This window comes from Panthera leo, chromosome A1 (assembly GCF_018350215.1).
Source record: "Panthera leo isolate Ple1 chromosome A1, P.leo_Ple1_pat1.1, whole genome shotgun sequence".
Lineage (NCBI taxonomy): Eukaryota > Metazoa > Chordata > Mammalia > Carnivora > Felidae > Panthera > Panthera leo.
In genome coordinates this window covers 83,961,908-83,984,145 of record NC_056679.1, presented here as the reverse complement: position 1 = coordinate 83,984,145, position 22,238 = coordinate 83,961,908, and the positions used below count along the sequence as shown (strand labels likewise).

Genomic DNA, 22,238 nt, shown 5'->3' with positions numbered 1-22,238 from the left:
ATAATAATTAATTTTAGTATATTGTCTCACAGCCTGATTTACATGGGGACAGCTTATTATTGTAATTCTTTGTAAATTGAAAGGTTAGATTTTCATGAATTAAAAAAAGGTGAAAGGGCTTATCACATCTATATTAACTGTATAATTATAGGCTAGGGACAAAGTGCCACAGGGACTTATATTCTGATGTCAATTATTCTTCCAAATGAGAGTATTGGTCTACACTGGTGATTCAAGCTCTTATTTAAGTTGCATGATCTCTTTGTTTTTAGCAGCCTACATAATGCACCTGGTGCCAACTTTCCTTACACCATCTTCATTGAGCATTTAAGGACCCAGGCTGATCCATCTCTAGGTCCTCAATCTATTTACCCATTCTTTCCTATTTTAAAGCATCTCACACTGGTTAGAGACCAACATTTATCTTTATGCCAACAAAATGTAATTCCATGTTCAAGTCACAGAAATATTTAATATTGCCTTCAATTCCTTGTCTCTTCTGTCCTCTTTGCTTTGCTTTCCTTCACAATACAAGCTCTCAGTTTGAAAGATCTGATTCATGCCTCTTAGTTTTTCACACTTGACAGAAACAATAACAATGACAACAACAACAAAAAGAAGCTGAGAAATTCCATTTGTTACTTTAGTTCTGTGAGATTTTTCTCTGGATAGTAGGTATTTGACCTTCAGTTTAGACTATCTGATTTAATGGAGCCTACTGTCAGGTAAGTAACTTTGAGGACTTTCTTATCAATCAATCCTGGGATGTTTGAAATATTTGATTCTAGACTTAGTTACTGGAAAGCTAGTTCAAACAAGGGATATATTAAGGAATACTGAAGTTGATAAGTCAGAATTCTAATTATAGGTATCATGGATCAGTGTTAGTCATGCAAATTTTATAACCTTTGATTTAATTTCTTCTCTTAGCTGATATGATAGATTCAATTTCCTATTATGTATTTCAGAATGTAGGTGGTTTTTCTGCCCAGAAAAAAATCTCCACAGACTTATTTCAATGTAAATATTCAAAAAGTTTTCGCTGTTGGAAAAGTATATCTATTTATATAATTTTGAAGTGTTTATAGAGACAAAAATTGATCTAATTTGTTTATAGTATTCTCTCTTCATGTAATTCATGAATTTCTTTAAAGCCAGGAAGATCCTACCTATCCTGCTCTAAGAAACTGCTTCAACACACTTATTTATTTTATACTTAGAAATTAGAAGGCAGATAATATAAGTGGTTTATCAGATATCCAGAAGCTCGTAAATGATGAAGATACAATGTAAAAACCGGTTTCTGATTCCAAATACTGTTTAATATTAAAAGAATTAAATCCTAAATGCTAAGGAAAATAGGTTTCAATGGTGGAAATAGGGAAAGTCTTCAGTGTAATTGTTCTTGAGATTTAGCTGAGACAATTATCACGCCTTTGGTCTGTTTTTAGAATGAAGGCTGGAACTTTGTTTTTGTCATTTTTTTTTACCCTTTTAAATAAAGATTCTCCAAATTATTCTACTTAATTTTTTAAGTTTTGTATTTAAATTCCAGTTAATTAATTCCAGTTAATTAACATACAGTGTAATATTAGTTTCAGGTGTACAGTTTAGTTATTCCACACATATACAATACCGGGTGCTCATCACAACAAGTGCACTCCTTATCCCTATTACTTATTTAGAAAAAGTTTTTATTCCAAATTTAAATTGAAGCTTTATAATAAAATCTTATGGGAATAAACATAATGGACTAGATTATATATATAGGATTAAATGACTTAAATGTAGGGTCATCTTTTCTCCCCGTTTGCCCAGATTCTTTGCTATTTATTCCAGTTATACTCGTGTCCTGTATGGCTTATCCTTTTAGCACCCTCAAACATCTGAATTAGGTGGTCAGTGAGCATTGTGCCAATCTTCGACACAGAGAAGTGTTTGACAGCAGAGTAACAAAATAAAAAAGACAAGGAAAAAAATCTGGCTACTTACTATTGGATCTGTTATTCTTGTGTAGAATAGATATGGAATGCAAAGCACTGGGTAAGATTCAAAAATTTAATTATCACTGCTATTACAGTTTTTCTTGGGACTTATCTAAGACCTACCTGTTTTTCAGTATCCATTTTTCATATTAACATTTCCACATGCAACATGAGTGACATTTAACTTCACCTATGATGATGTGTCTTTGTCTGTATCAACAGAAAGAAATAGCGGACCTTGGTGAAGTTATCCCTGTTCTTCATTCACCTTTGAATTTGTTTATTTGAGTAAGTATAAACCAAACTCCTAAAGTTTTCAACAAAAAATGCAAAATATATTTCATATTTATTAGAATATTATACATTTAAAATTATAACTGGATTAAAATAGAATTACATGTTAATCACTGACCTGTGATTATGAAATTATGAGGTATAATTTCCAAACAAAACTCAGAGTTCAAAGGGATAAAATAAATGTCTTAACCACAAAATATTTTAAACACTTAGCCTAAAATAAAATAAAATTATAATAAGAGTAATACATTAGGGAAAATTATGGCAATAAATATTATACATAAAACAAAGTCCTTATCCTTATATTATAATGAAAAAAATGCTAATTTGTGGAAAATCACCAAAATAGAAAATAGAAAAGGGCAAGGATATGACAATGAAATCCAAAAATTAGTTCTAGAAATATATATATAGCTCAGATTTCCTAGCATTCGAACACTAGCATTTTAGAACACTAAAAGAGTGTTCTCTTATCATCACTAGTCACTAACTTTGTATATCAAAGTGGTGATGGACTTCAAAAGTCATCTTATAAGCCATCTCCCATGGTCTATCCCATAAAATTATCCCACAGGAGTATACATTGTAAGCAAACTTAGAAGCAATATAAATGTCAACCAATTGAGGAATAAGTAAATGCATGTTACATCATTCAACTATAATGAGATTCTGTATAAAGACTGCACATTTACATAGAAAAGGCATACTTAATAGCATTTAACATTATTACATATATAACAAAATTGAATGTATACTAAGTATAAAAATATGCATAGGCATATAAATAGTTATTATTTGGGGACATGGAGTGTTCCATTTGACTTCTTTTCATTTTCTTATTTTCCCAATACTCGTTAATGTTGTTTTACTGCTTTATAATTTTTTTTTTTTTTAATTCAGGTCACGAGTCAGCACTGACAGAATGAGAGGGAGATGCTTTTAAGATCTGGAGAGTTATAGATTTGCTAAAATCTTTTCCCTTTGTGCAGAATGCTGGAGAGTTCTCTAGGGCCTCATTAGTGAGTTTCAGCACCAGGAATATTCATGGTCAGGGCTGGGGACACCTGTGCCCTGAAGGGGAGATTTTGGGGCCCATTGGTCTCTCATGGCCTCTAATGTTCCCCTTGGACCAATACTAGTCACTATGTTTGGTCGATATTAGCCATCTACTAACCTCTGAATTTATAGTGAAATAATGAGCAGAGCCCTCTAAGGAGCTTGTTCTTATTGAACTTCTGATGAGCAGGGCTGAGTGAGCATCTCTCTCTCTCTCTCTCTCTCTCTCTCTCTCTCTCTCTCTCTCTCTTCATCTTGTGGATTGCCTCTAAGTGTTTGCTTTTAATTTCCCCAGTGTTTTAACACAGTGGAGGAAAAAGAAAGAAACAGAACAAGGACCCACATTAGGAAACAGCTGGTGAAAGTCTTGATGTAAAGCTAACAATATTTCAAGAATGAGAAAGCAAAAAATCTGTAAGGACATAATGTGGATCTCATTAATAAATATCTGGCTGAGAATTTACTTTTCATAGTTACAGATCTATCTGTTGTGACTTAGTTCTGGTGAAATATACAGAGGGGCCCAATATGAAGTTCTCATGAACCAGCCACTTGACTTCGGGTTCCATTGTCCTCTTCTCACTATGTCCTTCTCTTTTCATGCTTTCAATTATACACCAGGCCAGGAGAAAACAAAACCCTAGAGGTTTTAATCAAAATCATTCTTAAAATGCACCTATAGTCATATATATTGCTTCACTTCTAGTGTCCTTGAAGGCAGGGGCCATGTCTTATACATTATTTTAGGTCTTTTCAGAAATTAAAACTTTGGCTCACACAGTGTGACTCAGGAAATATTTTTGGAATGAATAAATTGATCTCTAATAAGCTTATTGAAAAACATCAAAGAGCAATTATTCTGCTACTGGTTAACTAGAGTCCTGTGTTCCTGATAATGTCTCTTAACCTCAAGTCTAATTATTTTTCATCAGTAAAATATATAAAGCAGTGGTGTAGTATTTCTCAGAGTTGTTGAATAGAGTAAATTAAACGATATATACGAATCACTAAGCAGTAAACACTCTGTTGTTAATGTGCTCTTATTACTATTTATAGGTGAATGCACATAGAGGTAACATCATATTTTTTTTTCTAATTTACTGTTACACTTAATTTTTTGCTCAGTTCTTTATAATTTGGGATGTATTCAATTCTGGGTGACTCAATTGGATGGAGATATTTGGAGTCACCCTGCTCTGGGAAAAGGGAAGTTCTCTATGGTGGAAATCTGATAGAAGCCACAGATATATATATATAGATATAGATATAGATATAGATATAGATATAGATATATAGATATATAGATATATAGATATATAGATATAGATATAAATATATATATATATATATATATATATATATATATATATATATACATTTTATGTGAATTCAAGTTAGTTAACATACTGTGTAATATTAGTTTCAGGTGTAGAATACAGTGATTCAACACTTCCATACAACACCCTGTGCTCATCACAAGTGCACTCCTTAATCCCCATCACCTATTATACCCTACTGCACACACCTCCCCTCTAGTAACCATATTTTTTTTCTATAATTAAGAGTCTGTTTATTTGTCCCTCTTTCTCTCTCTCTCTGAATGTCTCTTTCTCTTTTTTTCCTCTGCTCATTTGTTTTGTTTCTTAAATTCCACATGTGAATGAAAATATATGGTATTTATCTTTCTCTGATTGACTTATTTCACTTAGCATAATAGTCTCTAGCACAGAGGTAATTTTAAATTTTCTCCTTTTTAATGTTTTATTTATTTTAGAGAGGAGTGCATGAGCAGGGGAAGGGCAGAGAGAGACAGGGACAGAAGATATGAAGTATGATCCACACTGACAGCCACAAGACCATGGTGGGTTCAAACCCATGGACCCTGAGATCATGACCTGAACCGAAGTCCACTGCTCACCCAACTGAGTCACCAGGCATTCTGGTAATTTTAAACCTTCTATTAGCCACATAAAAAATGTAAAAAGAAATGGGTGAAATAAATTTAGTCTAAGTTAGAGGCACTTGAGTGGCTCAGTCGGTTTAACGTCATGGTTATGACCTCATGGTTTGTGGGTATGAGCCCCGTGTCAGGCTCTGTGCTGACAGCCCAGAACCTGGAGCCTGTGTCAAATTCTGTGCTTCCCTCTCTCTCTGCCTCTCCCACCCCTTGTTGTCTGTCTCTCAAAAATAAATAAATTTTTAAAAATTAAAAAAATTATTCTACATTGTTTAAGTAAATACATCTAAAATATTGTCTTTTCTGCACATAATCAATATAAAAATGTTAATGAGATATTTGCATATCTTTTTTTTTCCTAGATAAGTCTAAAATTCTTTTTTTTTAAATTTTTTTTAACATTTATTTTTGAGACAGAGAGAGACAGAGCATGAACGGGGAAGGGGCAGGGAGAGAGGGAGACACAGAATCGGAAGCAGGCTCCAGGCTCTGAGCCATCAGCCCAGAGCCAGACGCGGGGCTCGAACTCACGGACCGTGAGATCGTGACCTGAGCTGAAGTCGGACGCTTAACCGACTGAGCCACCCAGGCGCCTCATAAGTCTAAAATTCTTAATGTAATTTGTGCTTTCAGCACATCTCCATTCAGAACACCCATGTTTCAGGTCCTCAATAGCCTCATGCGGCTTATGACTACTACATTGGACAGGGAAATTCTATATGTTGCTGATAGAAACTGTCCCAACAACCTACCTGTTCATAAGTGTGATGAACTATTGTTTAACTGAAATATATATATAAAATTAAACTTCAGGTTTAAGCAGAAAAGTCCTTTTTTTGGGAGACAATGATCTCTAGTATTATTTAAAATATTTAGAGTTTTCTTATTACTTTTTCTATTAAAAAAGTCACCCTGTGGTTATTGCTCTCATCTCACTAATCATGTTAAAGAGTTATAGAATATTAATCAGTAGCTTTATACTAAAAGAAGTAAAATGATCACCACTTGACCTTAAACAATTTCCCCTTGATTTTCTTCTTTCTAATAATTCTTAGATTGTTTCTCAGAACTCAGAAGTCTTGTTTTTTTTTATTCATCATACAATCATTATTTGTAAATATCTAAGACCTAATTAATATCAGCTAACACACTAAATTTATAATGTACAGATGTGTCAAGACTAGTATAAATTAGTGTTTATAAGTATAATGCTAAGGGAAATAAGTCAGTCAGAGAATGACATATCATATGATTTCACTCATATGTGGAATTTAAGAAAGCAAATGATTCAAAAGGAAAAAAAAAAAAAAGGTAGAGGGAGGGTCAAATAAAGTAACAGACTCTTAATTATGGAGAAGAATCTTGATGATCACCAGAGTGGAAGTTGGTGGAGTAATGACTGAAATAAGTGATGTGGATTCAGGAGTGCACTTGTGATGATCAACAAGTGATATATAGAATTGTTGAATTATTATATTGTACACCTGAAAGTAATATAACACTGTATGCTCACTATATTGAAATTATAATAAAAAATAGTGCAAATTAGGTAAAAGGTCAACATGGTTATCCTTTCATAAGTAAAATATATTCTCTTGATGAATGGCTTTCAGAGTGAATTTTGATTGTAAGAGCTAGAGCCTGATGTAGAGACAGAAATATAAAGTGGGGATTTTGTCCCTTCTTTACCCAACACTCCTATCTCTATTTAATCGGACAAGTTCAAATATTTCTCTTTTATGTGTATCTTTCTCTATGTAAAATTATGTTTGAGCAAAAATAAACACAAAGTAAATGAGTAAATAAATAAATAAATAAATACATATTTTTAAGTAAAAGGACATAAAATTGTCTCACCATGACGTCTAACTTTAAAAGTAATAGTCAGCAAATCAAGTATATCATACTTGAGTGAGTGATTATATGGTGCTGCATATATAAATCTTCTGAGGTTGTTCTTCCAGGAAGTTGGAATTTTTGAGCTTTATGCATAGGGTGGATCATCCTTAGGGCCCAAAGTTAAAAATACATTTCTCAAAGCAACACATCAGAATCAATCCCAGGAATTATTAGAAAAGGGAGAGAATTACACACTGAGATTGATTGATTTGTCTTGATTTTGTCCATGACTGCATTATAATATTTTAAACAAACTAAATATTTATCTTTTGTGCCCAACTTTACCTATCGTATTCATGTCTTTTTAGTGTAACCTACAGAGCTATGGAGTGGGGCAATTATTCCATGTATGCCGACTTTCTTCTCCTGGGCTTGTTCAGCGACAATGATTTTCCCTGGCTTCTCTTTGCCCTCATCCTCTTCGTTTTTGTCATCTCCATAGCCAGCAACACCATCATGATCATTCTGATCCACATAGACTCCCGCCTCCACACCCCCATGTACTACTTGCTCAGTCAACTCTCCCTCATGGACATCTTGTACATTTCTACCATTGTGCCAAAAATGCTGGTTGACCAGATCTTGGGCCAGAGGGCCATATCCTTTGCAGGATGCACTGCCCAGCACTTCCTTTACCTGACATTGGCAGGGGCTGAGTTTTTTCTCCTAGGACTCATGTCTTATGACCGCTATGTAGCCATCTGCAACCCTTTACGCTATCCTGTCCTCATGAGCCGAAAGGTCTGCATGTTGATTGTACTGGCAGCCTGGCTGGGAGGGTCCATAGATGGCTTCCTGCTTACCCCAGTCACCATGCAGTTCCCGTTCTGTGCCTCTCGAGAGATCAACCACTTCTTCTGTGAGGTCCCTGCCCTTCTGAAGCTCTCCTGTACTGACACATCAACTTACGAGACAGCCATGTATGTCTGCTGCATCATGATGCTCCTCATCCCTTTCTCTGTCATCTCAGCCTCTTATACAAGGATTCTCATCACTGTTTATAGAATGAGTGAAGCAGAGGGGAGACGAAAGGCAGTGGCCACTTGCTCCTCACACATGGTGGTTGTCAGCCTTTTCTATGGGGCTGCCATGTACACCTATGTGCTGCCTCACTCTTACCATACCCCTGAGAAGGACAAGGCTGTGTCTGCCTTCTACACTATCCTCACTCCCTTGCTCAACCCACTCATCTATAGCCTCAGGAACAAGGATGTTACAGGGTCTCTACAGAAAGCTCTGGGCAAGTGTTTGTCCTCAGGAAGTGTATCCACGTTCTAAAGAAATTGCATTTGCTTCTAGATATTTGAAAAAATATATGTACAAAACTTTATCATTATCTTAGGATTTACATATTCTCTGCCTGCAAACTTAACAAAGACATTCACATGCCATCAAGCAATGGTGGGTTATTCTTAGGATTTAAAAAGTTGACTCGGATTTTGAGAATTTGGCCATTTTTTGAAAAGTATAGGTTTCTGAACATGGATGGTTTTGGATGTGTGGCAATAAAGTAGGAGTCACCTGTTTGCTTTCCATAAAGTATGCATGCCACTGGAAACCATGCAGTTGTCCATTTCTTGCAATGGTCAGTCATGGCAAAAGAAATGCTCATCTTCAGCTATTCCTCTGACTTCTTACCACAGTCTCTTAGAAACTTTACACATTGACTACTTCAAAGAAATCAACTTGCCAAATATTTTGATTGTATTTCAAATGTTATTTCAATCTCTACAAGTGATTTTTTTTTTGTATTCTATCTTTAATTCAATCAAGCCAATATTGGCATCATTATTTGTTTAAAAAAAATGGTTTGACTCCATGTAACTAATTTTCTCAACTAAATCTCATCAAAATGGTCTGTAGACACAACAGTACACGTCAATTTTTATAAGAGTCCAGAAACTTTTTTTTTTTGCCTTAAAGTTTTACTAAAAATGGGCACCAGGGTGTCTCAGTCAGTCAAATGTCGAACTCTTGGTTTCAGCTCAGATCATGATCTCATGGGTTCATGAGATTAAGCCCCGTGTCAGGCTCTGTACTGACAGTGCAGAGGCTGTTTGAGATTCTCTCTCTCCCTCTGCCCCTCTCTGCTCATGCTCTAAATAAATGAATAAATAAATAAATAAATACTTAAAAAAATATAAAGGTTTTACTAAAATCATTCCAGAACAATGAATTCAATGTTTAGAAAGTTTGGTGTTGATGCATTGTTAAACATGGATGGCTCCTACGTTTTCTATCCGTCCTTATCCCAAATTCTTAATGATATCATTTAAAAGGAACAACCAGGGCACTTTGAAATGCATCTTTTTCACTGTACTTAACTTGTCTGATGGCCTAACATATTTTATTTTTAACAATTATTATGCAAAAGAACAGGATTCTTTTGAGAGTTAAAGGTTGATTTCTTCTTTTGGAAATGAATATACTTATTATTCAATTATTGATATTCACTTTTTGTATTTTTTATAATATTTTAATATAGCTTAATATATTTAATTATTTTAATAATCGTATGTTAACCAGTATTCTTCTGAGGTAGAGAAAGTTATTTTTATCTCTTCTCTTTTTCATGCTTGACAAAACTTATTCTATTTTAAGTCCTCTGTCTTTCCAACTTCCTGCTTTCATATCTTAGGGTTTACTTATCTTATATTTCATTATTCATGGATAAAATATTTTGCAATACAAAGAAAAACATGTGGTTATATAAAATCTCATTTTAAAATTCTCCTACTATTGGAGTGGTTTAAATGTGTATAGACAAATCAACAGGCAGTTGATATATGCTTCCAAAAATCCAATGCTTTTACATTCTGAAAAAGAAAAGGAGAAATATATCATTATAGAGCTTTCAAAGACACCTTATTGTTCTATCTTGCATTCCCACATAAAACAAATGGTGATGATATTGTTTCTTATCCCTAAATGTAGACATCTGTCCTATTTTTTCCTCAATAACATTCAAGTTAGAACCAGAAGTTGGAGTTACCTTTTAGGTTTCACCACTCTATTTTGATGTCGCAGGATTCTTCAACCCAGTCTTTCATTCTCTTTGAACTTATGTTTTCTAACACCTCTGCCATGGAGACAGTGACTTTGACCAGGATTAGTCAGTTTTGGACATTCCCTGGTTTGGTAATAGTGGATATGCCTTAAAGGTGGATTCTTGTATGAAAGAAATAGATTAGAAAATTACATTCTCATTATATAAAAAAATCTTGCCATTGTAACACTTGTAAAATTCTAATTATAAATAAGTTTACTATGTAAAATTGAAGAAAGTAATTTCTTGAACTCCTGTTCCTAAATTATTAAATTAGGATAGTCTAACCTACTTCTTACCTCAGAAAGATAATTTTAAGAGGATATGAGATTACCGGTGCAAAGCAACTTTAGCTTTGAAAGGTGCTGTATACCATGCGGTATTATTAAAATTAACTCATCACTATAAGGCACAGGCAGTGAAATCTGCTTCCCTCGTTCACTTCTATTCTAGTCTTTTCTGTTGACATTGCATTTAAAGTAATTCTTTCTTGCAGAAATGACATTACAGAGGTCACCAATGCCTTCTAACTCTAACATAAGGCCTCTAATAAAACAAACAGAAAATGTTTAAGGCTGTTAGTCTACCTGGCCATTATACATCCTTCTGATAGAATGTCTCTATGGTATCATGAGGGGCTGGGTGGTATAATGACCCTTAACATCGACTTTCACCTAACTTCAGAAATTAAAGAACATAAGCAAAAACTCCTCAACATGAAGATGTTTTTTTGTTGGAAGGAAACTGCTCAACCACCTATATAGTGCTTGACTCCTTACTTTCTCAACCCAGTGAATCAAAAAGGGTCTCATGCTTCTAGGCATATTTGTCATGTATGTTTGCTTTTATTTTTCTGTTTAGTTTTAACATATAATCGGCACTTAAATAATATAAATTGAAAGAATGAAATAAACGTCAAATTTTCTATAATATAGTTCTTTTCAATATCAGCCCATTCTCTCCTTTCTAGAGTAGTGTTAGCAAACTCATGGCATTTTTGACATTAGTGGGCTCTGCCTTTCCCCAATTTAAGCGTTTTTCCCCTCCCTCTTTCTTATACCTCTTCTTTTTCTCTTTCCTGATTTATATCCCTCTGTCTTCCATTCCTAACAATCTTTACCTCCTAACATTTTTTCACTTTTATTTTTCTCACCGCGCTCTTGCACTTTGTCCATTTCTACTTTTTCTGCTATTTTGACTATACTCCAGCACTCACTGCTATCTGAGGTGATGCTGCACTTCCCTAGTGGTGGATGAAGTTTGAATTAGCCTAGATTAGCAGCATATCCAAAGAAAAGGAAAATCCATGTGTTTTTTTTTAAATGGTCTTCTGAAGTGTATTGGGAATTATATGAGGGAGAAAGGAGATGTGGCTACTGTAGCGGAATTTGTAATGGAAACTTATTTAACACAGATGTGTTTGTCTTGGTTATATGCACTTAGTTGTAGCCAGAAAGTTTATATGAAAGAAAACGTAGGCAAATCTATACCCACTTTTATAGTATGCTAAGTAGTCTTCTTTGGTTCTGATGTATAAATATAAATAATCTTTACTCTAAAATAAGTGAAAACCCGCCAACATTACAGATTCTATTGTTCCAGAGTAAGGCGGATAACTGAAGAAAAAAAAATTCCTACTCTGGGAAGAAAGCTGATTCTCAACTTGTGACTGTACATTCTCTCTGTCTTGGGTGTCACATTCTTCATGAGTGCTCTGGTCAGGTTCTTTCATCACTTTATGACTGCTACTTTGGTGTTTACATCAACACATTTTGCCTTAGAGTGTAGACTTTGATTTTAGTGATTCCTAGTGTTTGTTTATAGATATCCCAGAGTTTCTTCAATAATTTTGGGAGAAATGCTCTGAACATGATTGTCTTCACCTAGCTATTATTTGTAGGAATTAAATACATTATGTTCACTTTGGTAATAGTTATAGGATTACTAGAGATGAAGTAAACATAATAAGACAAGAATTAAAACAGAAAATAAGGAAATATTGAAATACTGTATCATGGAACATTGGAACTTGAAGCAATCTTGGTTATGACTGTGCCAAAATAGGGAAAAAAATAAAAAATAAAATAAAATAATAAAATAAAATAAAACTTATGAGAATGGAATTCCATGCCAAACAGGAAATGTCAGAACTTTAGCTGCAGCCCTGATATCCTCATCCCAAGTCCAGGAATTTTTAGCATTTCTTCTGAGCCCTTTAATTTAATCATCCCTCAAAGGGTAAAAGGTTGAATTATATAAATTCTGAGTCATTGTTAAGACCCAATATTTTACCAGCTGTGAAATTTTCCTTATTCCAGTTATCTGAGTGTCTTCATGCTTGATTCTTTCTTGTCTGAATCCCCATTTAGAAAACTTTGATATGTGTGTCTTTCTGGGACAAATCTTTGGAAATTTAGAAAGAACATTCTAAAAACATATAGATGTAGATATTATCATAATAAATAACAGAGTCTTAATCAAATATAGTTCACTATAAATGCCAAGTAGCACTTTGTAATGGTGTGGGTGGACAAAATTATTTGAACTCAAACAAAACACTGGGAATGTAAACATCCAGACTTTGAGAATTGCTGTTTTGAATATAGGGACATGCTTATTTACACCTGTATGCAAGGCATATTACTGGAAAGGCCTGAAAGAGTGGAAGAATAGGAGGAGGAGGGCTAAAAAAAAACAAAGATTAAGGAAGAACATGAAAAGCAAGACTGTGAAGGCACAACATATCTATCATATGTAAATATTTTGAACTCTTGTATTTTTAAACGATACCTAAATTCAACACTAAATGAAAAGTGATGTTCACAGGCTGTGCTACTTTCCTTAGCATGTTAGATAATAATAATAGAAGTTTGAATTAATTGTTATATCAGAACTTCTCAATCATTTTCATGACATGGATATCAAAATAAATTGTAGTCATATGGCAAACTGGGGTAAGCTGAGGTGGCTGTTGACAAAAGATCAACTCCCTGCTGGCTGTAGTCAGTTCAGGAAGTGTAGACCAATCCAGGACTGAGAAGGTCAATATCTGGTTGTAACCCATTTGTGGCCCTTCACATCATAATGAAGGGTAGATTCTATTAAAATCCACTGCACATCTAATTGAGGATACTTTATATTTATTAGAGACATAGAAAATATTCTTCAATAATAGTTTTTAAATAGTATTCTAAGTGGCTGAAAGTGTGTATGTGTTTTCATCTGTAATTTAGAGGCTATGAAATTTAAGGTCTAAAATCTAATAAATTTGTAAGGATTAGAAATCATGTGAGTAATGTGCCCATCACCAGATGTAGTCCTGAAATGCATTCTAACATGATATTTATTTTTATTGTTGTTGTTGTTATTATTATTATTACTATTATTATTTTAGTAGCAGTAGTTAAGTTGCTCATCTCCCCAGACAGGACCACTTTTTTAAAATTTACCTCTTTAGAGAAATACAATTAATTTCATTTTTAGTAGTAACTTTTAGAAAATGTATGACTTCTGTTTTATTTTATCTCCTATTTATTTGTCTTTGCTTCCCCTTTCCCCCTCCCTCTTTGCTTCTTTTAATACTTTCTTCTCTTCTATTTTCTCTTTATCATGTGTCCTTCATTTCATACTGAATTTGAATTCCAACTAATCATTAGACAATTATTAAAAACACTTAAACTCTGTGTCAAATGCATATATTTATTTATTTGTTTCTTTATTTAATTATTTTTTTCAGAAGAGAGAGAGAGCATGCAAGCAGGGAAGTGGCAGGAGGAGAGAGAGAGAAAGAGAGAGAGAAAGAATCTTAAGCAGGCTCCATGCTCAGTGCAGAGCCTGACACAGAGCCCCGTCTTACTACCATGAGGTACCTGAGCCAAAATCAAGAGTTGGATGCTTAACCAACTGAATCACCTAGGTGACCCTGCATAATTTTAATATCATTTTATTCAAACAAAATAGGCCAATCCCATGGGAGAAGGAAATTTCCAGTTTTGCATAACTTCTTTTAGAATTATTGTTTTAATTTTAAATTTAAGTGACCCTTACTGTCACCCCTAGACCACATTTCTTTTGAACTACTTTAGAATGATGCCAGGATTAGATAAGTAGTTCTATGATGAAATTTCCAGGAATAATTACAATCTTTTACTTGGGAAAATAATGCACACTCCACTAAAAGGGATGGGCTTTGATTGAGTTTCCTATAGTGCACAAGGTAAATCTTGTAAATTTAGACTAATTGCTAACCTGGGAATTCCTTCTGCAAGATGCTGAAACCCATTATTAATGAAAAATATTTTGGGCCAATGCCACCTCCATATTCAAGTAGTTAAGAAGTCCTCTCTTCCACTGTTGCCTTACCTAAGGCTTGGACTCAGCTGCTTTGAGGTAGGATCTTAGATTTTCATGGAAGCTAGATAATACATTCCCCAGTGAGTGGGATGTTTTCTTCAGGCACCACTCTGGAACTTTAGAAAGTCTCTTCAAGATTAAGAAGGATGAATTTATACATTCACTTTTTGGCAACTAGATTATTGGAAAAGGGATACTTTAGCTTAAAATATGGGAGATTGAGGAGAATCTGGTATAGTTTGGAAGGGCATGAATGGGTTCACTGAAGAAGAAACAGGCTTTTAAGAGCTGATTGATTGAAAGAGAGTGCCTAGTATTCATTATGAGTAGTTTTCAAACATTAGTGGGTAGGTGCCAAATATAAGTTACTAAGGGAGAAGCATGGATTTTCCTCTGAATATTTTTGAGGCAAGGATTACCTCCTTCATACGCAGTTGGGTATTGTTGAAGGTTTTTTTGTATGCTTGGGAAGGAATTGAGATATGTTAAATGTCAGCCCTGAACAAACACAGGAGAGACAGAGACCAAGCTTAGTAAAAACAAACAAACAACAAAAACCTTCATTATACTTACTGTTCTGTTCTTAGAGAAAGAAATCATGTCACAACACAGAGGGCCAAATTACTGGGATGGTCAGAGGCAAAAGGCAGGAATGAGGACACAGTTTTTATTGGGGTTTCTGCTGGAAATATAAGGCCAGACAGGGGAAACTGTTTAGGATTGGCTAGTTTAGGTAATGTTGTCTGACTTTAGTGGTCTCTAGTTGCCTGGTACCTAATTCTGAAATATTTAAGGCAGAGAAATATTTTCTGTAAGGGTGCACATACCAGATAGAGGAGGTCTGAGCCTAGATTGGTTAGTTTTCATATCAAAGGCATGCTTGTAGCTAAGCCCTTTGCTATCTTTTAAAGATTTGGCTAGTCCTGGAAGGGCCAGCCCTTCCATAGTTAGATTTTTTAAGATACCAGAACATGGTAATATACAGAAAACTTAAAATATCTACATACAGATTATCAGAAAGGATTGGTCCAAGACCTCAACTTCTTGGACAGCACTTTATAAAATATTGCCTTATCTTACTTGGAAGTCTCTCCTTACAAGAAGCCATGAGGGTCACAAACTGCCTGGACTTCTGTGGCTTCTCCCCAAACAACTCCCCATTGTCTTGAAATGTGCCATATCTACCAGCCAGTACCTTGCACAGAACTTCTCCTACATCTCTTTACTTCTCTTCATATGGAGACCACAAGGAGGATCAACACCTCTTACAAAACTTACTCTTCCTTTTTTTTTTTTTTTTTCACTGCAGAGATCCAAAGCTTCTGTCCACAGTGCTCTCCACACCTTGGCTGATCTTCCACCACTCCCATGTCCTAACTAACAAGGCTGGGTAATACTGAACCCAGTCTGTGGGTCAGAGTATTTTCTGAATTGAACAGCAGAAAGGCCTGAGTCTCATGCAGATAAAATGTTTGTTTGTTTATTTGTTTGTTTCTTTGTTTGTTTGTTTTCTCCTTTCTCTTAAAAAAAAAAAACAAAAAACTAGGGGCGCCTGGGTGGCTCAGTCAGTTAAGTGGCCGACTTCAGCTCAGGTCACGATCTCACGGTCCGTGAGTTCGAGCCCCGCGTCTGGCTCTGGGCTGATGGCTCAGAGCCTGGAGCCTGCTTCCGATTCTGTGTCTCCCTCTCTCTCTGCTCCTCCCCCGTTCATGCTCTGTCTCTCTCTGTCTCAAAAATAAATAAAAAACGTTAAAAAAACAACAACAAAAAAAACCACTCTTGTTTGGAAAGGAAACGGAAAAAAACCTAGACCTTTGAATAGCAGAAAATGATAGTAGAGGAAAGGTTACTTTGTGGTGAATGGAATCTGGGATCTTGTAGTGTGAATTAGTCAAATAACACATTACTTTCAGCAATAGTGTGAACACTGATGTTAAATTTATATATTAGGAGCTGATGTAAACATTAGTTTACATCATATCAGTTAACATATATTAATCATAAAATATCATTGTATTCATAATGTATATATTGTCATGGCTTAATTACCATTCCAAATATCCTACAATAGTGATTATGTATTTTGACCATGTGTCACATTATTTTTTTTATATATTCGATTCATTGACAAAGTAAAATATGCTTCTTTGTGTTAAGCCTTTAATGTGCTACTCCTTTAGCATGCTCTGTTCCCAATATACATTCTTTCTTCTTTCTCTCTCTCTTTCTGACACACACACACAAACACAAACACACACAGACACACACACACACACACACACACAGGCTAGATCCATTTTTTTTTAACACAATGAGTCTATGGTTATTTTTGGAATAAAGGATTTGGTTTAAAATTATATCTTTCCTTCAACTTTCATAACCTATTATTATAGGATAAACACTAAAAAAGGATCCAGAAGTTAGAAAAATTTCATTCCTTAATCAAAGATATTTGAGGCAATAAGAGTGATTTACTCCTGTGAACACTATGTAGAGTCCAGTATGAGTGTTTGTATAAGATAAAATTATGTAGTCTGTATTTTGATTAAAAAGTAATTGGTTATCAGGCAGTTTTCAGATTGGTAATTTTCTTTGCTATTTAAGTTTTTCATTGTATTTTTAAAGGGATTGTTATTATTGGGAGTTGATTTGGTACTATTAGTAAATGAAATATAAAATCCACAATGTATCTAAGTGGAAAAAATATGGCTGGTCAAGATAAAATTACTGCCTGCCTGGATGAATATTTTAATATTCAACCAGTTATTGTGAAGAGCTATAAACACAATTTCACTTGTAAATCTTAAATTCTGCCTTTTTGTATATGAGTCAGATCTGGATCTCTCTCATAAAAAATTCTTTCATATATTAAAGAAGACAGAAGTAGCTGATGCTCATCAAATTTGTTGAGAGTTACAGTTGATATTCAGATATGGTTTGTTAATTATCCAGACATTTGTTTTTGTCCTGCTTAGCTAATAAGGTGTGATAAACTTAAGTTAACACAAAACTGATTTTACTTCCCCCTCCAGATTTTACTTATTTCTTTAGAGTATTACTCATAATGTAAATTCATCTTTGATGAATATTTAGAAAGGAAAATAAATCTGTCTGTTGCTGTGATTAGTTTTGGTTCCACATAAAGATATAATTATTCCTTTTTAATGCTTCAGAGACTACATATTTCTCTCCAAAAAATATGGGTATATTTATGGTGGCCAATACATTTTATAGAAATAAACTTCTTTAGTAATTCTGTCACTGAAATAGGAGAAGAGGAACACTACAATAGGATGATGATGATGATAATAAACAACTCATTCCTCAATATCCATGAACATATCTAAAAGATGCACACTTTTATTCTTCAAGAATAAAAGGTATGACAATTGATTCTATTTAGTTCATGGGAGTTGTAATAATACTATTGTATATTTTTCCGTCTAAATTCAGAAATCATTTTCCCATCTGGAGTTATCTTTACTTATAAACATGAAGGACCAGTATTACACAGTACAAAAATAAATGTTAAAGAATAAAACAACAACAACAACAAAGTAATGGATTATTAGGAGTCCGTTAATAGAATCAGAATGCCACCCTATCAGAAAAATTATGTTAATGTTTTGTTTGACCAATAATTTAAGAAAAGTTTAGGTCACCATAGAGTAATATGAGCCAGTGTTAAGTCCTAAAATTTCAACCTACTCCATTATGGCGACCAAAGACTGCCACGAAGATGAACCCAAACCCCTTATTGTGGAATAGAGTTCATGGCTATCCTTATTAGAGATTTATCACTCCAAATTATCCCATGAGAACAAAGAGACCTGACTTCTTAAAGTTACCTATGCCTAAAACATTAACTTTTTGGCAGCACATCTGCCTATAGCTCACTTGACCCTGATCCAGCAGCCCCAAATGCTAAATTTATCTAGATTTATTGGGCCCATGCTTATTTTCTGTCGATTTATTACATCACAAATGTATGTCTATGTACAATCTTAACAGTGTAATCATCTAAATGGCAGAGAACAACTCAAATTCAATCAACTCATGGATATTGGTTGCGAGGCACTATACCAACCTCAGGAAATATTTAGCCTAAAGTAATATGATTATAAAGACTATAAAGAAGATCAAAATAAAATAAAAATAAATCAACTTTTAAAAGTGGTTCTGTATGAACTATTATATTTACATCTCACATCCAGCCTAAAGAGATATAGACTTATGATAAACTTTCATAGATAATGAAAGTATTAACTTATAGATTAATATATCTGTTCAATGTCACAAAGACCATTAATATTAAGACTAGAATTCAAAATGATTTGAAGTCTATATTCTTTCCTCTATCCCATACTGCTTCTGATATATTACACATGGTGTGCTCTGTGTAAATATTGATTATTAATTAACCCACCAAAATTTTGCCTTTGAAGACCTAAGAACCACCATGTGAGATGATCATGGAAGCCACTCTCCAGAACTCCACTGATTTCATCCTCTTGGGCCTCATCACCCACCCTGAATTCCCTGGGCTTATCTTTGCAGTAGTCTTCTCCATTTTTCTGGTGTCTGTAACAGCCAATGTGGTCATGATTCTGCTCATCCATGTGGACTCTCGCCTGAATACACCCATGTACTTTTTACTCAGCCAGCTCTCCATTATGGACACAGTTTACATCTGTATCACTGTTCCCAAGATGCTGCAAGACCTTCTGTCCAAGGAAAAGATCATCTCTTTCTTTGGATGCACACTTCAGATCTTTCTCTACCTGACACTAATTGGAGGTGAATTTTTCCTGCTAGGTCTCATGGCTTATGACCGGTATGTGGCTGTGTGCAAACCCCTTCGGTACCCTCTCCTCATGAATCGCAGGATTTGCTTGTTCATGGTGGTGGGTTCCTGGGTTGGTGGCTCCTTAGATGGGTTCATGCTGACCCCCTTCACTATGAGTTTCCCCTACTGTGGCTCCCGAGAAATCAATCACTTTTTCTGTGAGATCCCAGCTGTACTGAAACTGTCATGTGTTGACACGTCTCTCTATGAGACTCTGATGTACGCCTGCTGCGTGCTAATGCTGCTCATTCCTATATCTGTAATCTCTGTTTCCTACACACGCATCCTGCTCACTGTCCATCACATGAATTCTGCTGAGGGCCGGCGCAAAGCCTTAGCTACCTGTTCTTCCCATATAATGGTAGTAAGCATTTTCTATGGGGCAGCCTTCTACACCAATGTGTTGCCACATTCCTACCACACACCAGAGAAAGACAAAATTGTATCTGCTTTCTACACCATCCTCACTCCAATGCTCAATCCACTCATCTACAGCTTGAGGAATAAAGATGTGGCTACAGCTCTAAGAAAAGTGCTGAGTAGATGCCCCTCCTCCCAGAAAACCAGAGTGGTGGATATGTCCAGGAAATACTAGACACGGCCAGGTACAAATATCATTGGTGCTATGGCCACTGGCACACCTTCATATAAGAAACTATGTTTTTGATTATGAAAAAAAATTCACTACCATTTTAATAATCCTGAGTTATCAACAGGCAAAATCGTCTCTTTGCAAGCATCATTTAGAAACAATAGCTGTAGCCCACAAGCATCAGAATTAGCCCATTGGCTAGTCTGGATTCACTGAAAAACATTTTCCAGAGAGCATTTTCTTCAAGTAACACTATAAACAATACAAAATAGGCCAAATGCCCCTTTGAAGAGTACTGGATAAATATTTTTAGGTTACACATGTTCATGTGTCTGTGTCTATATTATTGACCAACTTTTGAATAGAAGTTGCAAGGACCAGTCACCATGTCCTCGAGGATTTAATATCAAACATTCAGTGTCAATTAAATATTTTCTAGTAATAATAATGTAGAAACTTTATCTAGGAAAATTTTATGAAGACAATTTAATTATATTTTGGGTTCTACATTCTTGTTCACCTTTTATGAATACTTGTATTCTCTAACCACCAAAATTAAACTGTAGGTAGTTATCATACTTTTATTCACATAGAGTTTAATATGTGCCTGGAAATCAACATTTACTAGTTAATTAAAAGCTTACTTCTATACTTAAGGTAACAACATTGATATGTGCCGGAGACCAGCTCCAGCAACCAGGGGTTCCCAAAGGAAGAACGGGGTCAGTGAAAATAAAACAAAACTAAAATAAAAAATTGGAAAATAAAAAACTAAAATAAAAAACTAAAACTAAAATAAAAATAGACACAGACAATAACAGTGTGTTGAACTGGCCGATTTATTGTAGTAAACGTGGCTTTATATATGCTAGTGATTTCCTTGTAACATACGTCATCTATGTTTTTCTAACATTACCTAATTTTGAAAATGTTCCTATGTGTAAACAACCTTTAAAAAATAACATGGTGATTTTCCCCTAATTTTCCCACATACCCTTTGATTATAGATTAATTTCTTACATTATTCCATTATGCACCTGCGTTTATCTATAATATACAAAGCATTTGATTTGCTGTTCTCGTGAAAGGCCCTCCATTTCTCAACACCTGAGATGGAACAGTTACAGGGACATGGTAATCACATGAGACCAGAAGAACAATGTGTTTGCCTCAGTCCGAGGTGCCAGAAAGGGGCTGAAAAAGCCTTAGAAACCCATGCCTCATACATTCTCAGAGAGACAATTCACCTAGGAACCAATGAACCATTCTGTAGCTTAACCGACTAGGTTTACTCATCATCTGGAATGCCTCCCGGGGGCCAGGTGGGCCTAGGGGTTGAAGTCACCTGTGCCCAGAGATACACTCCTTAGTTGCCGGAGTGAGGCTTTCAAATCCATATGTCTCTTCTTTACAGGCCCTCTTTGCTGGCAAATGTATGAGGCTATCCTTCCTGTAAGTAGAGGAGTCTCCATAGGGGATGGCAAGGGCTAAAAGTAAGGCTGCACAATTTCTTGAGGAATCTTATTTTCTTCCTAATGGTTCTTTTCCCAGGGGGCCTGCGGAGGGCAATTCCCCAACAGACAATACCCCAGGTAGTTTTAAGGCCAAATTACCTAAAAGCGGGAGTACAAGAAGCTTCACTGTCGGCGGGCCGCCCTGCAGTCACCAATCCGTCCACAGCCCAGGCCCTGCCACTCAGGCTGGGATAGCTCTGCTTCTAGCAGATACGATGTTTCAAAAACTTGCATTCATGCCTTAAAATATAGTATAGATAAACATAGAATGAATAAATCAAGACATTTCATTAGCTAACTTAGCTCTCATGGTCAATTCTCCTTTTTCTCAACTTCTTGAGGTGTTATACTAGTAGACAAATATTTCTTCTTTTAATTAGCTTTTGGTTAAGTGTGGTGTCTTGATATATTCCAGACTTTGGTAGACTATTAACTAAACAAAAACCACCCTGACTGAACTGTGTTCATTGATTTACCTAATTTTAACTTCCTACTGAATGTATGGTTCTGAAATATCACAAATAAAAAAGAACTTTTGATTCATCTGGTGCTTATTTTGCTTAGAAAATGTTGGACGCATGTTGTAGTGGTTTCGCAATTAACAAAGAATAATAAATGGTTACTTAGCCTTAAGTTAATCTAATATCAACATAGAGGAGAAAATGTTTTCTTCAACAATGTTGATGCAAGTAA

The 22,238-nt window shown here is 35.0% G+C and overlaps 2 protein-coding genes across 2 annotated transcripts; both read left to right on the top strand.

Annotated features, from left to right (window-relative positions):
* The first annotated feature begins 7,500 nt into the window (after nucleotides 1–7,500).
* Nucleotides 7,501–8,472, top strand: LOC122199710 (olfactory receptor 2T27). The gene has a single exon (XM_042904997.1). It carries the CDS (start codon nucleotides 7,519–7,521, stop codon nucleotides 8,470–8,472), a length of 954 nt encoding a protein of 317 aa, XP_042760931.1. The 5' UTR covers nucleotides 7,501–7,518.
* A 10,587-nt stretch (nucleotides 8,473–19,059) lies between these two features.
* Nucleotides 19,060–20,034, top strand: LOC122229547 (olfactory receptor 2T2). Its single transcript, XM_042954777.1, has one exon. The coding sequence runs from the start codon at nucleotides 19,060–19,062 to the stop codon at nucleotides 20,032–20,034; it is 975 nt and encodes a 324-aa protein (XP_042810711.1).
* Nucleotides 20,035–22,238: the final 2,204 nt, after the last annotated feature.

Coding starts and splice junctions, on each gene's coding strand:
- LOC122199710 (XM_042904997.1), top strand. CDS start 7,519: ATGGAGTGGGGCAATTATTCCATGTATGCCGACTTTCTTCTCCTGGGC.
- LOC122229547 (XM_042954777.1), top strand. CDS start 19,060: ATGATCATGGAAGCCACTCTCCAGAACTCCACTGATTTCATCCTCTTG.